Genomic DNA, 12,719 nt, shown 5'->3' with positions numbered 1-12,719 from the left:
ATAAACTGGAGAAATAAACAGGAGCAGCTCCCTAGGATTTGGCTTTTTGAAGTTTCCTGGGCAAAGCGTGGGCAGAGAAATCCAGCCCAGTTTTGGAATTGGGATTTTTGCTGCTCCTTCCATTGGGGTTCCAGCCTTGGGATTGAATTATTCAAATCCCTGGAGGAGCTGTGATAATTGGGGGAGTTAATTGGGAGAGCAGGGGAATTATGGCATGGAGTGAGGAGGAATCAGAGAGGGAGAGGATGAAAATATTATTATTATTTTTACTATTATTATATTACTATTACTGTATTACTATCTTATATATGTTATATATTCTTACATATTTAATTTTTATTTTTCTAAGTTTTATTAGTTTTATTATTTTTATTTTATGTATTTTAATTATTATTTTTGTTTTATTTTCATTTGTTTGTTTGTTTATTATTTTATTTACTTATTTATTTTTTATCCTCTTGCTCCCAGGAACAGGTCCCTGGATCCCTGATTTCCCCAGGAACAGCAGGAAAAGGTGAGGATTTCATCCAACTGGTGGAGGATAAACTGGTCAAACTGGGTGAACTGGGACAGCCCCAGCTCCTGGGGTCCCAAAAAAGCCCTGGAGGTCCCTCCCAGGCTCAGCATTTTTTGGGATGCTGGGATTGGATTTTCCAAGGGATTCCTTTGGGTGTGGCTGCTCCAGGCCTGGATCCCACAAATCCTGGAGGGGATCATGGAAAAATCCCTTGGAATTGTTGATGAAATCCAGGAATTTGGGGGCATGGTGAGCAGTGCCCAACATTCCCTGATCCCAGAGGGGAACTGGGGCCGATCCCAAAACCTCTCTTGTACCCCTGGATTGTAAATCCTGCTATTATGGGTAATTAAAATCTCCTAATTAAATTAAGCTCCATCTGGCTGAGCCCAGCAAGCCGAGGAGGGCGTTAATTAAAAATCCCAACCTTAATTAAAGAAAGATCCCAATGTTTGCTGTGAACCAGGGCTGGGATCAGCAAATCCCTGCCCGTGGTAAAGTGCTGGAGCATCCCAAAATCTGGGGACATCCAAGGGGATGAGGAAAAAATCCAGGAATGGCTCTGGAATTCTATGGAATTCTTTCGAGGAAAACAAAAAAAAAAAGAAAAAAGAAAAAAAAAGGGGGGATGGGAGCAGATGTTTTTAGGGCTTTGGAAGTTGATGGAATGGGAAGATTCCAGGCTGGGTTTCCACATCCAGGGGATGTGTCAGATCCTGGAGGTGAGGAGAGGGAGCAGAGTTCAAACCAGGCTGCAATTCCAAAGGCTTGGAAAACACCGGGAGATCCCCAGGACGCTCCAGGGCCGCCTTGTCCCTCGTTTATCCCTCATTCCCTGGCCAGAATCCATGCAGGAATCTCCTTTAGTTCCATCTCTTCCCCGGGTTTGCCTCTGGAATTGCGTTCTCCTGAACAGGGCACAACATCCCAGAGCCTGGAACGCGGCATTTCCCTCGCACTCTGTGGGACTCCCCCCTCCTGTGGGAAACGGGAGCGGCCATTTCTGGATGCAGTTTGGGAGCAGAGATGCTGGAAAAGCCTGGGAATGAGGGAGCCTTCCCTCCTCCCGCACTCCTGCATTTCCACAGCCACCACAATTCCACGGAATTTGGCTCCCAAACCCAGGAGCCATCCTGGAATGGGATGGGATCCCTCGATCCCCCCCTTCCCGTGCCATTCCCCCAGAGCCTGGAGCATTCCGCAGCGATCCTGAATTATTGAAGGAGTTTCCACTGCAGGCAGGGCTGGGACGGAGCTGGGAATTCTCTGCTGAGGAGTTGGAGTCTGGAGGGATTTGAGCAGGAGCTGCAGGAGTTTTCCATTCCTGTCCCCGACAGCTTTCCCTGCTTGTTTGTTTTCCAGGTCTGAATTGTGTTTTCCATCCTCCCGAATTTCCCTCTCCCGTTATCCTGCCTGTGGATCCTGGCATGCTCCGTGCTGGGCTCCAGCATTCCCAGGATCTGCATTCCCTGATCCCAGGGGATGCAGGCACATCCTGCAGCCTCGGGAGGAGTCCCTGGAGCTGGAGAAGGCACCACAGGCACGGAAAACCTGGCAGGAGCCATCGATCATCCCTCTTCCTTTGGGATTGCATCCCAGTCCTTTGGGAATCCACGTGGGAATCCTTTGGGAATCCATGTGGGAGCACCTGAGAGCTTCTTTCCTTTCCTTTCCTTTCCTTTCCTTTCCTTTCCTTTCCTTTCCTTTCCTTTCCTTTCCTTTCCTTTCCTTTCCTTTTCCTTTTCCTTTCCTTTCCTTTCCTTTCCTTTCCTTTCCTTTCCTTTCCTTTCCTTTCCTTTCCTTTCCTTTCCTTTCCTTTCCTTTCCTTTCCTTTCCTTTCCTTTCCTTTCCTTTCCTTTCCTTTCCTTTTCCTTTTCCTTTCCTTTTCCTTTCCTTTTCCTTTCCTTTTCCTTTCCTTTTCCTTTCCTTTTCCTTTCCTTTTCCTTTCCTTTTCCTTTCCTTTTCCTTTTCCTTTCCTTTCCTTTCCTTTCCTTTCCTTTCCTTTCCTTTCCTTTCCTTTCCTTTCCTTTCCTTTCCTTTCCTTTCCTTTCCTTTCCTTTCCTTTCCTTTCCTTTCCTTTCCTTTCCTTTCCTTTCCTTTCCTTTCCTTTCCTTTCCTTTCCTTTCCTTCCTCCCAAAAATCCACTCTGGGATGTTGGAGAGGGTTTGGGATGGGATTCCCAAGGGTTTTCCTCCACCACGCCACGGGACAATCCATGGATGGGAGGGAAAACAATCCCAGAACCTGCTGGAAAACCGGGAATATTTGATCTGGGAGCAGCAGCAGGAGGGAAGGGCCGGGCTTTGGGATCCGGCTCTGATCGGGAAAACCGGGATCACTCCTGGATCAGACGCGGGCTGCCTTGTGGAGTAACAGCACTGGGAATTCCAGGGATAATCGGGAATTCCAGGGATAATCGGGAATTCCACGGATAATCGCTCCCGCTTCGCCTCCCCCAGCGCTCCCGGGGGTGGGTTTGGGGTTTGGGATGCGGGATTTGGATGCGGTTTTTCTTTTCCTGGGGCGTTGTTGGTCCTGATGCAGCTCCCGGAGCAGGAATTCTGCTCTCCAGGCTGGAATAATGGCCCGTCCTGGTCTCCTTAGAAACCGCGGCTCCGCATCCTTCGGAGCCTCCTCCCGCTCCCGGGGCTTCTCCCGGCGGCGACTCTCTGGAATTGCTCCCAATTTCTCCAACTTCTGTGCGGTTTTGGTTTTGGGCTTTTTTTCCTTTTTTTTTTTTTTTGTGTCTCCTCAATGAGATTTTAACGCTTTTTTTTTCATTTTATTTTTGTGTGTCTCCTTCCTCCAGCAAACCCGAATTCTTAGGGAATCTCTTTTTAATTCCCCACATTTCCCCCCTCCCTCCCCAATCCAAACGTCGCTCCCGGTATTTCCTGGAAACGCGAAATTTCCCGGAACTTTTTCAAACTTTCGGGGCTTCGTGAGAAAAAAAAAATCTCCTCATGGATTGTGGAGGCTCCGTGGATTTTGGGAAGCAGCTCCTGGCTGGATGTGGGAGCTCATCCTGAAACTCGGCCAGCAGCCAGCAAAGCTCTCCCAGAGCTCTGGAGAAGGGATTTATTTGGGGAATAAAGAAATTTTGGGAAGTACAAACCCTGCTCTGAGGGCAGGACCTGTCCTGTGAGGATTGGGAGGATTTTTGGATTTGGCCTGGTGCTCTGGATTAGGGGAGTTTGGGGGAAAAGGGAAGGGAATTGGTGTTTTGGTTTTGTTTTTTTTTTTTTTGTTGTTTTTTTTTTTGTTTTTTTTTTTTTTGGTCTTTTCTGGAGGAGGGAATATGCCAGTGGAAGTGGGAGACAGAAATTTGGATGGCTGGGAAGGGGAGGAGGTGGGAATGCCCCAAAAATAGGAGCCTGAAATTTGGATATCCGGGAATTTGGAATACCTGGCAGCTGGGAATGCCCAAAGAGGTGAGAGACTGAAATCTGGATGTCTGGAGAAAGGGAGGAAATTCGGAATACCTCAAAAACGGGAGCCTGGGGTTTGTATTCCTGGAGCAAGAGAGGAAATTTGGAATATGCAGCAGCCGGGAAGGGAGCCTGGGAGTGCAGGTCCTGGCAGCCCAAAGCTGGAGCCCATTCCCAGGTCCTGCAAGGAGCTGGATTTGGGCCTGGATCGTGGCCATCCCTCATTCCCAACCCTGGACACTTCCAGGAAAAACTCCGGCCCTGCCTCGGTGCCACGGTGAACGTTTTATTCCCGGCCCAGGGCGGCGTGGGGGAGTTTCTGTTCCCTCCCTGGGAATGGAATCCCCGGGAATGGAATCCCCGGGTCGGGGCTCCCGTCCCCACTCCCCTCCCTCTTCCTGGGAATGGGGGAGCTGGGAGCTGGGAGCCGGCAGGGGTCGGGAAAAGGGTCCGGGAAGGGATCAGGGAAAGGACCGGGGCAGGACAGGGATGAGGGAAGGGAAGGGAAGGGAAGGGAAGGGAAGGGAAGGGAAGGGAAGGGAAGGGAAGGGAAGGGAAGGGAAGGGAAGGGAAGGGAAGGGAAGGGAAGGGAAGGGAAGGGAAGGGAAGGGAAGGGAAGGGAAGGGAAGGGAAGCAGGGTGTGATCAGTGCCCGGGAGAGCCGCGTGGATTCCTCGCTGCGCCCGCTCCGCCGGGATCGCTCCGCCCGGGAATGCGGCTCCGAGTCCCCGAAGCCCCCGCGGCACCGGCCCGGCGTGGGGAGAGCCCCGCTGCCCATCCCGGCTCCCTTCCATCCCCGGAGCCGTCAGGATGGGAACGCTCATCCCCGTGTGGGAGAACTCCTCCCCAGCTCCTGCCGAACCGGGCTTTGGGGGGTGCCCAGGTGCCTTTTCCTCCCTTTTCCCGAGCTCTTCCCGCTCTCCAGGTGTCGCGACCCTTCCTCCGGATCCCTCTTTACCTGGAGCCACCAACCCCGCTCCAGGCCGCTCCATTATTGCGCCGAGGAACGCGAGTCCCGCCCGTGGCTCCGTGTCCTATTCCCACATCCCAAACCCATCCCAGTCTCTCCGGACCCCGGCCCGGATCTGCCGCTGCCGCCGTCCCTCTTTCCACGGGGGAAAACGAGAAATTCTCCTCTTCCTTCCGCACCTGCGGTTTCCAGGGATCATCCCCCTCTCCAAAACCACCCCCATCCCTCCCCCCCTCCCCCCCCCCCCCGCCCCCGGCGCCCGCCGGAATTGCGGGAATTGCGGCTCGGGCTTCATCCCGAGGGGAAGTAGGGCCGGCGGCTGTGGGTGTGGAAGTCAGGACACACCTTCTGCACCAGGCGATAGTCGCTGCTGTAGAAGGTGATGTACACGCACACGGCGCGGAAGGGCTGCGAGCACAGCCAGGCCGCCCGGCTCTGCGTGTGCTCCTGCGAGCACGTCTTGGCCGGGTCGAAGGTGCACAGCGAGGTTTTCCTGGCCCGGGCCACCTGCTCCGACTCCACGCGGCAGTTGAACACCTTGGACTCCTTGGCCTCGATGAAGATTTGCTGCTCCAGGTGGAATTCCACGGCTTTGGTGGGGGGCACGAGGCTCACGGAGATGTTGCCGTGGCCCGTGGAGTTGTGCTGGAAGAAGACGCTGACGGTGCCGTTGCCGTGATCCACGACCTTGCCCGTGATCAGCAGGTTCAGCTTCACCGTCTTGATGTTGGAGTAGAAATCTCCCCAGCCGAAAAGCTTCTGCAGCCTGCCCGAGGCCGGACCCAGGTCCCGCCCGGCCCGGTTCTGCACGACTCCCCCGAGCTCCCCGGAGCCGCTGCCCGGCCCCACGAGGCTCCGGCTCTCGGGGCTCAGGCTCGGGAGGGGCTCTGGGGGCAGCAGCTCCCGCAGCTTCGACTCGCCGGGATCCGCCGGAGCGCAGAACACCTGGGCAGGGCACGGGGACGGAGGAGCTGAGGGCTGGGGGTGTCACCGACCCCTGCCCGGCCCCTTCCCCACCCCCATTTCCCTTTCATTCTGTTTTGTTTCCCCTCTCCAGCGGCTTTCCCGGCTCTGCTCCCTCCCGGGTGCCGCGGGGATGGGTGCGAGGAGCCGAGATGGCTCCGATTCGCTCTTTGCGGGTTCGGGGCGCAGCTCCCGCACCCGGGGGAGGGGTTGGTGCCCACCCTGCGCCCCCAGCCCCATCCCCTGCCCCGGCACGGCCCCTCCGACCCCGCCAGGCTTGGGGACACGGGGCCCAGGGGGACAAGGGACAGGACAAGGGACGGCAGAGCGGAGTTGGCACCCGGGGAGCTGCCCCGAGCTCCTCTGCCAACTCCGCTCCCGGAACGCCCAAATCCGCACATCCAGGGCTGCTGGGGGGGCTGGGGGCACCCAGGGGTGCTGCAGCCCCATCGCCCCGGGTTGGGGGGACCCGAAAAACCCCCGGGGTGCCCGGGGCTGACCTGGCCGAGGAGGCAGCGGCGAGAGGAGCGCGGAGCCGGCCTGGCCCCGGCTCTGCCCCAGCCCTCCCCGGGCACCCGCGAGGGGCTGGGGCTGTGCGGAATTTTTGGGGTGATCCGGAGCCTTCTCCTCGCCAGCCCTGCCCGCTCCCCGCGGTGAAATAGCAGAAGTTTTGGGACGCGGGGTTTTTTTTTGTTTGTTTGTTTTTGGTTTTTGCTTTTTTTTTTCCCCCGGGGGTGGGCAGGGATGCGGGGATGGATTTGGGGATCGCTGCCGGCTGCCCGCACGCCCCATCCCCGCGGCTGCGCGACCCCCGGAGCCCGCAGCCCCCCGGTCCCCCCTGCCCTGCCCTCCCGGCGCTCACCAGCAGCGCGATGCCGCCCTGGAGGAGGAGGAGGAGGACGCAGCTCCGAGGAAGATGCATTTTCCAGCCGGCGCCGCCGCCTTCTCCGCGGCTCCGGTTCGGGGAGGGTTTCGCTGGGATTTTCCTCCTTTTTCCGTCTTTCCCTCCCTTCTCCTCCAGCGTCAGCGAAGGGAAGGGGGGGTCCCCCTGCCCAGCGGCTCCCTACGGCCCCCCCCGGCCCATGGTGGCCCCGGCAGCTCCAGACCCGCGGGGCCGCTCCGGGCGAGGCGCGGCGGCTTCACCTGCGGCCGCTGCCGTCCCCGTGTCCCCTTCGCTGTCCCCTCCCCTGTCCCCTTCGCTGTCCCCTCCCCTGTCCCCCTGCCCGCCCGGCCCCCAACCCCCCCGCCCGCCGGAGTCTCAGGGAAACTCCGCTCCATCCCCGGCTCGCTCCATCCCTGCTCGCTCCAGCCCCGCTCCCGCCTCCCCCGCCAGGTGCCGGGGCCGAGCGGCACCTCCGGAGTAACCCTTTGGTGCCCGCGGCCCAGCAGAGCCCCCCGAGGGGATCCCCGGGGGCTGGGGGAGGGTCTGGGGGGACCTGGAGCTCCCTCGGGAGGAGCGGCCCAGGCTGGGGGGAGAACTGGGAGAACTGGAGCGAACTGGGATGGGGGACGGTGAGGAACCCGCGGGGGTCCCCGGATCTGTCCTTGTCACCGGCATCGCCCTCTATCCCGGGAACGGCTCAGGGTGGGATTGCCTCTGTCCCAGGATTGTCTCTGGGATTGTCTCTGTCCCAGGATTGTCCCTGTCCCAGGATTGTCTCTGTCCCAGGATTGCCTCTGTCCCAGGATTGTCTCTGGGATTCTCTCTGTCCCAGGATTGCCTCTGTCCCAGGATTGTCTCTGGGATTGTCCCTGTCCCAGGATTCTCTCTGTCCCGGGATTGTCTCTGGGATTGTCCCTGTCCCAGGATTCTCTCTGTCCCAGGATTGTCTCTGGGATTGTCCCTGTCCCAGGATTCTCTCTGTCCCGGGATTGTCTCTGGGATTGTCCCTGTCCCAGGATTCTCTCTGTCCCGGGATTGTCTCTGGGATTGTCCCTGTCCCAGGATTCTCTCTGGCCCAGGACCGGCTCTGTCCCGTCTCTTCCCTCCAGGGGAAGGCAAATCTTTTGTTCACCTCGGTTTCCAGTTTATCCAGAAAGGAATGACAGAGATCCTCTAGAAAGGAACCAGAGGCCGCTGTTTTGGGATCTGTCATGGCTTTTATCCCAGTTTTCCTTTTCCCATCTTTCAGGAAAAGTTGGGATACCGGGAATTAGCTTCCCACGGGCAGCACTGGGATCAAACTCGGGATTTTCCCACCCTGAGGAGAAAATCCCTCTTCTTTACATCCCTTTGCTTTCCTCTCCTCATCCTTCCCTCATCCCCCCTTTCTCTGGGAAGCAAGGACGCTAAAAACTGAGCGAATTCCCAGGAAATTCGGGAAAATCCCTGCGGAGTGATGGAGGATGCGCTGGACGGGCATTTTTGGGAAGGGGAGGAAGGCTGGGTGCCCGCAGCACTGCTCGGCTCCTCCTGGAGTTCTTGGAAAGCCGAATCCTGCTGGAAATCCGACCTTGGACAGGAATTTCCTGGATCAGGTTTTATTCCCCGAGCAGCTTCCTCGGGTCCTCTGGTGCGGTGGCGTTGGGGACACGGCAGGACAGGGGGATGTGGGGATGGATTCTTTGGGGAAAGGTGGGATTTCATGACATCGGAGTCTTGCCCAGTTTTCTGGTCCTGTGGGTCTCAGGCTCCTCCTTAGTCCCAAAGGAGATCCCGGTTCCTGCACCAGTGGGAGGGGGAAAAAAAAAAAAAACAAAAAAAACCAATGATGGATTCCTCCAAAGCCCTCCCTGGCATCCAGGCACTGGGACTGGGGTTGGGATTGGGGTTGGGATTGGGGTTGGGATTGGGATCCGGCCTCTCCGTGAGGATGGGATCGGTCGGCGCCGAGGGATCGGCTCTGGGTTGGCTCCACCACAGATTCTTGGGGTTTTTTGGGGTATTTTTTTGGGGGGAGAAACCTCTTTCCCCCCAGATTCAGGGATTCCAGACGTTCCTGCCCGATTTTCCTGGAGTGGTTTGGGGTCGGAAGGGATCTTAAATCTGATCCCACTCCCACCGTGCAGCGGGCAGGGACAATTCCCGCTGTCCCAGGCTGGTTTTGGGGCGCGGAGGGATCAGCCCCGGGATTGATCCCCCCCCACTCGGGAAGCTCCAGGGGAGCACCCGAGGAGATTTTTGGGTTCTGTGAACGCGGACCCGAATCCGGAGGATCTCTGGCGCTGCTTCCAGGCCCTTTCCCGGAGCTTCTTTCCCGGTTTTCTGTTGCCCTCTAGCGGGACACGGTGCTGGGAAGAGGAGCCGGGACTGGGGGCGCGGGGGGGGCTCAGCCCTGCCGGGAAAGGGGGGAACGGGGCCGGGAGAGGCTCTGGAGAAGCCAAAGCCTCTCCCCATTCCCGGCTCCGCTTTTGGGAAGCGTTTTCCGCACGAGGTGTTACAGAATTGGGGGTGGGAGGAGATGGCAGAGACAGAACGGGAATTTTGGGGACAGGGAAGGTTTTGGAGCCGCGCTTATTCCTGGGAGGACTCTCTGGGAATCTCCCCCATCCCTGGAAGTGTCCTAGGAGCAGCCCGGGATAGAAGGAGGTGTCCCTGGAACGGGATGAAATTTAGTTCCCTTCCACCCCAAACCATTCTGGAATTCCGTGATTTTCCTCTGGGAACATCCCACGGACCCTGAGCCAGCTCAGCCGCGCGGGGGACGCATCCCAGGCGCTTTCCAGGGGATCCCGGGGGATTTTATTTTATTTTATTTTATTTTATTTTTTGGGGGGGATGCTCGGTCCCCTCGTGCCCTGCAGGAGGAGGGGGCCCATCCCGATGTCCCCAGAGCCGGAACAGCCGCAGGACTCCAGGCTCCCAAATCCCCAAATCCCCAAATCCCAGCAGCCCGGGGATGCGCCGGGAGAGGCGGCACAGCCCGGGGGGAGGTCCCGGGATTTAAAGGATTTTAAATCATTTAAAGAAAGCCCGGCAGGAATGGGAATCTCATCCTTCAATCCCTGCCAGCCGGGGGCGGGCAGCTCAGTAATTAATCCAGGGGTTGATTAAGAGCGATGGGCGCTCCCAGCCGGGCAGGATCCCGGATTTTTTTGTGGATTCCTCCAAAAACCGCTTGGGTTTCACCTCTGGAGCAGCCCGGACTGCATCGCTGGATCCCAAACTGTAAAACAACGTCGCTCCCGGTGGGAATTCTCCTAAATGAATGAGGAAGAGGAGCCCAGCGAGCCCTTCCTGCCCCGCGAGCCGCTCCGGGAGCGAATTCCAGCCCGAACCCCGCTCCCACCCTGCGGTTTTTGGGGATAAATCCCCCTCCTGCGAGGAAAAATCCTGTTCACCCCGGGGAATTCGGGACTATCAAGGATGAGTCCGTCCCGTTTCCCTGCTCTGATTTCCCATGCCCGGAGCTTTTGGGGTTTCTCTCCTTTGAGTTTCTGGGGGCGAACAGGGGAGGGAGGAACTTGGGGCTGCTGATCCGGGAGGTTTGGAGAGATCCCAGCGGGATCCGGGCTGGGAATGCTGCGGGAGGAGCCCCGAGGGTCCCCCCGAGTGGGGACGGGCGGCTTCTATTTCTCTTCCCAGCCTTTTTTAGGGAATAGAATTCCCTAAAAAACAACTCAGAGAGGCAACCGGAGCCTCTTCTCCGGGCGAGGGAAAGCGGAGCCGAGCCAGGGAAGTGTTTGTGCAGGGATCAGCCTTGGACCGGGAGCTTTTCCCTGAATTCGGAGCGTAAAATGCGGATTTTTTTTTTTTTTTTCCAAATAAAACTTTAATTTACCCAAAACTCCCGCCCTGGCTCAGCAGAGCCGGTACCGGTGAGTGATTCAAGCCTGGAGCCTCGAAACCAAAACCCTCGGGAGGAAAAAAAAAAAAATAAAATCCAATTTTCTTGAAGCGAGGGGAGGTTCCCTGGGGGATCCACTGCCCATCCCGGCCCGATCCAAGCACAGAAATCCGGGATAAAAAAAGGAACCCGAAGCCGGGAGATCTCGTGGCACTGGAACAGCGGGGTGGGATTCAAACAATCCGGGAAAACTTCGGGAATTCTTGGCCCTCGGGGAGGAGAAGGGTCCGGGATGGACAAACCCGGGTACGGCGAGTTCCCAACCCCAAAATTCCAAAATTCCCGGTCTGTGGTTGAGGCTGGGGGTGTTAGCAGGGGTCGGGGGGGCAGCAATTCCAGGGGGTCCCGGGTTCCAGCAGAAACCTGGGAATGCTCCAAGGCGGGGGCGGCCGGCGCTGGCCGAGCTCAAGATTCCGCTCCGGGGATCGAGAATTCCCGGGGGAAAAAAAATACCATAAAACAAACCAAAAAAAAAAAAAAAAAAAAAAAAAAAAAAACCCACAAAAAAAACCCCGAAAAAAAACCACAAACCCAAAACTGGGCCAGGGGTTCTGGGATTTGGGGGTGTTGCTGGAAGGAGGGGACCCCGGTGGCACTGGGGGGGTTCAGGGACATCTTCCCTCCCCTCGGCGCGTTCCGGGATTGTTCTGTCCCTGCTCCCGCAGCGCCCCCCGAGCCCATCCCGAGGGAAGGAGGCAAAGCTGAGCCCAGATCTCCCAACTGATCCCAGATTTCCCAACTGATCCCAGATCTCCCAACTGATCCCAGATCTCCCAACTGATCCCAGATCTCCCATCTCATCCCAGATCTCCCAACTGATCCCAGATCTCCCATCTCATCCCAGATTTCCCAACTGATCCCAGATCTCCCAACTGATCCCAGATTTCCCAACCGATCCCAGATCTCCCAACTGATCCCAGATTTCCCAACTGATCCCAGATCTCCCAACTGATCCCAGATTTCCCAACTGATCCCAGATCTCCCAACTGATCCCAGATTTCCCAACTGATCCCAGATCTCACATCTCATCCCAGATTTCCCAACTGATCCCAGATTTCCCAGCCTTTGGACATTGCCTCCTGCTCTGGGGTTCCCGGAGCCTCCTGGGGATGCAGGGATGGAGCAGGGAGGGAGGGAGGGAGGGAGGGAGGGAGGGAGGAAGGAAGGAAGGAAGGAAGGAAGGAAGGAAGGAAGGAAGGAAGGAAGGAAGGAAGGAAGGAAGGAAGGAAGGAAAGAAGGAAGGAAGGGGCTTTTGGGGGCTTTTGGTGCTTTTTGGGGTTTCTGGTCCTTCCCCAGGTCGGGAGAGGCCACATCCCATTCCTCTTCCCACTGGAAAATTCCAGTGTCCTTCAGCCGTGGGTGAGGCCTGGGGCCAGGAGTGACCCCGGAGTGACCCCGGAGTGACCCCGGAGTGACCCCAGCAGTGACCCCAGAGTGACCCCAGCAGTGACCCCAGAGTGACTCCGGAGTGACCCCGGAGTGACCCCGGAGTGACCCCAGAGTGACCCCGGAGTGACCCCAGCAGTGACCCCAGAGTGACCCCGGAGTGACCCCAGCAGTGACCCCGGAGTGACCCCAGAGTGACCCCGGAGTGACCCCAGCAGTGACCCCAGAGTGACCCCGGAGTGACCCCAGCAGTGACCCCGGAGTGACCCCAGAGTGACCCCGGAGTGACCCCGGAGTGACCCCAGCAGTGACCCCAGCAGTGACCCCGGAGTGACCCCGGAGTGACCCCGGAGTGACCCCAGCAGTGACCCCAGCAGTGACCCAGCAGTGACCCCGGAGTGACCCCAGCAGTGACCCCGGAGTGACCCCAGAGTGACCCCAGCAGTGACCCCGGAGTGACCCCAGCAGTGACCCCGGAGTGACCCCAGCAGTGACCCCAGCAGTGACCCCGGAGTGACCCCAGAGTGACCCCAGCAGTGACCCCGGAGTGACCCCAGCAGTGACCCCAGAGTGACCCCAGAGTGACCCCAGCAGTGACCCCGGAGTGACCCCAGCAGTGACCCCAGAGTGACCCCAGCAGTGACCCCGGAGTGACCCCGGAGTGACCCC

General features: G+C 57.8%; 1 protein-coding gene across 1 annotated transcript; it reads right to left on the bottom strand.

Annotated features, from left to right (window-relative positions):
- Nucleotides 1–5,205: 5,205 nt before the first annotated feature.
- NXPH3 (neurexophilin 3) lies at nucleotides 5,206–6,799 on the bottom strand. The gene is made up of 2 exons (XM_062508363.1): nucleotides 6,740–6,799; nucleotides 5,206–5,859 (listed from the first exon to the last, which is right to left on the bottom strand). The coding sequence occupies exons 1-2, from the start codon at nucleotides 6,797–6,799 to the stop codon at nucleotides 5,206–5,208; spliced, it is 714 nt and encodes a 237-aa protein (XP_062364347.1).
- Nucleotides 6,800–12,719: the final 5,920 nt, after the last annotated feature.

The sequence above is a fragment of the Cinclus cinclus genome, chromosome 24 (genome assembly GCF_963662255.1).
Source record: "Cinclus cinclus chromosome 24, bCinCin1.1, whole genome shotgun sequence".
In the NCBI taxonomy this organism is placed as follows: Eukaryota; Metazoa; Chordata; class Aves; order Passeriformes; family Cinclidae; genus Cinclus; species Cinclus cinclus.
The sequence above is the reverse complement of the archived record's forward strand: the minus strand, read 5'-3'. Positions and strand labels throughout refer to the sequence as shown.

What these genes read in the sequence shown, in the direction of transcription:
- NXPH3 (XM_062508363.1), bottom strand. Translation starts at nt 6,799, where the DNA reads ATGCATCTTCCTCGGAGCTGCGTCCTCCTCCTCCTCCTCCAGGGCGGC. An exon ending in AGGGCGGCATCGCGCTGCTG is followed by an intron (nt 5,860 to 6,739) that starts GTGAGCGCCGGG and finishes TGCCCTGCCCAG; the next exon opens with GTGTTCTGCGCTCCGGCGGA.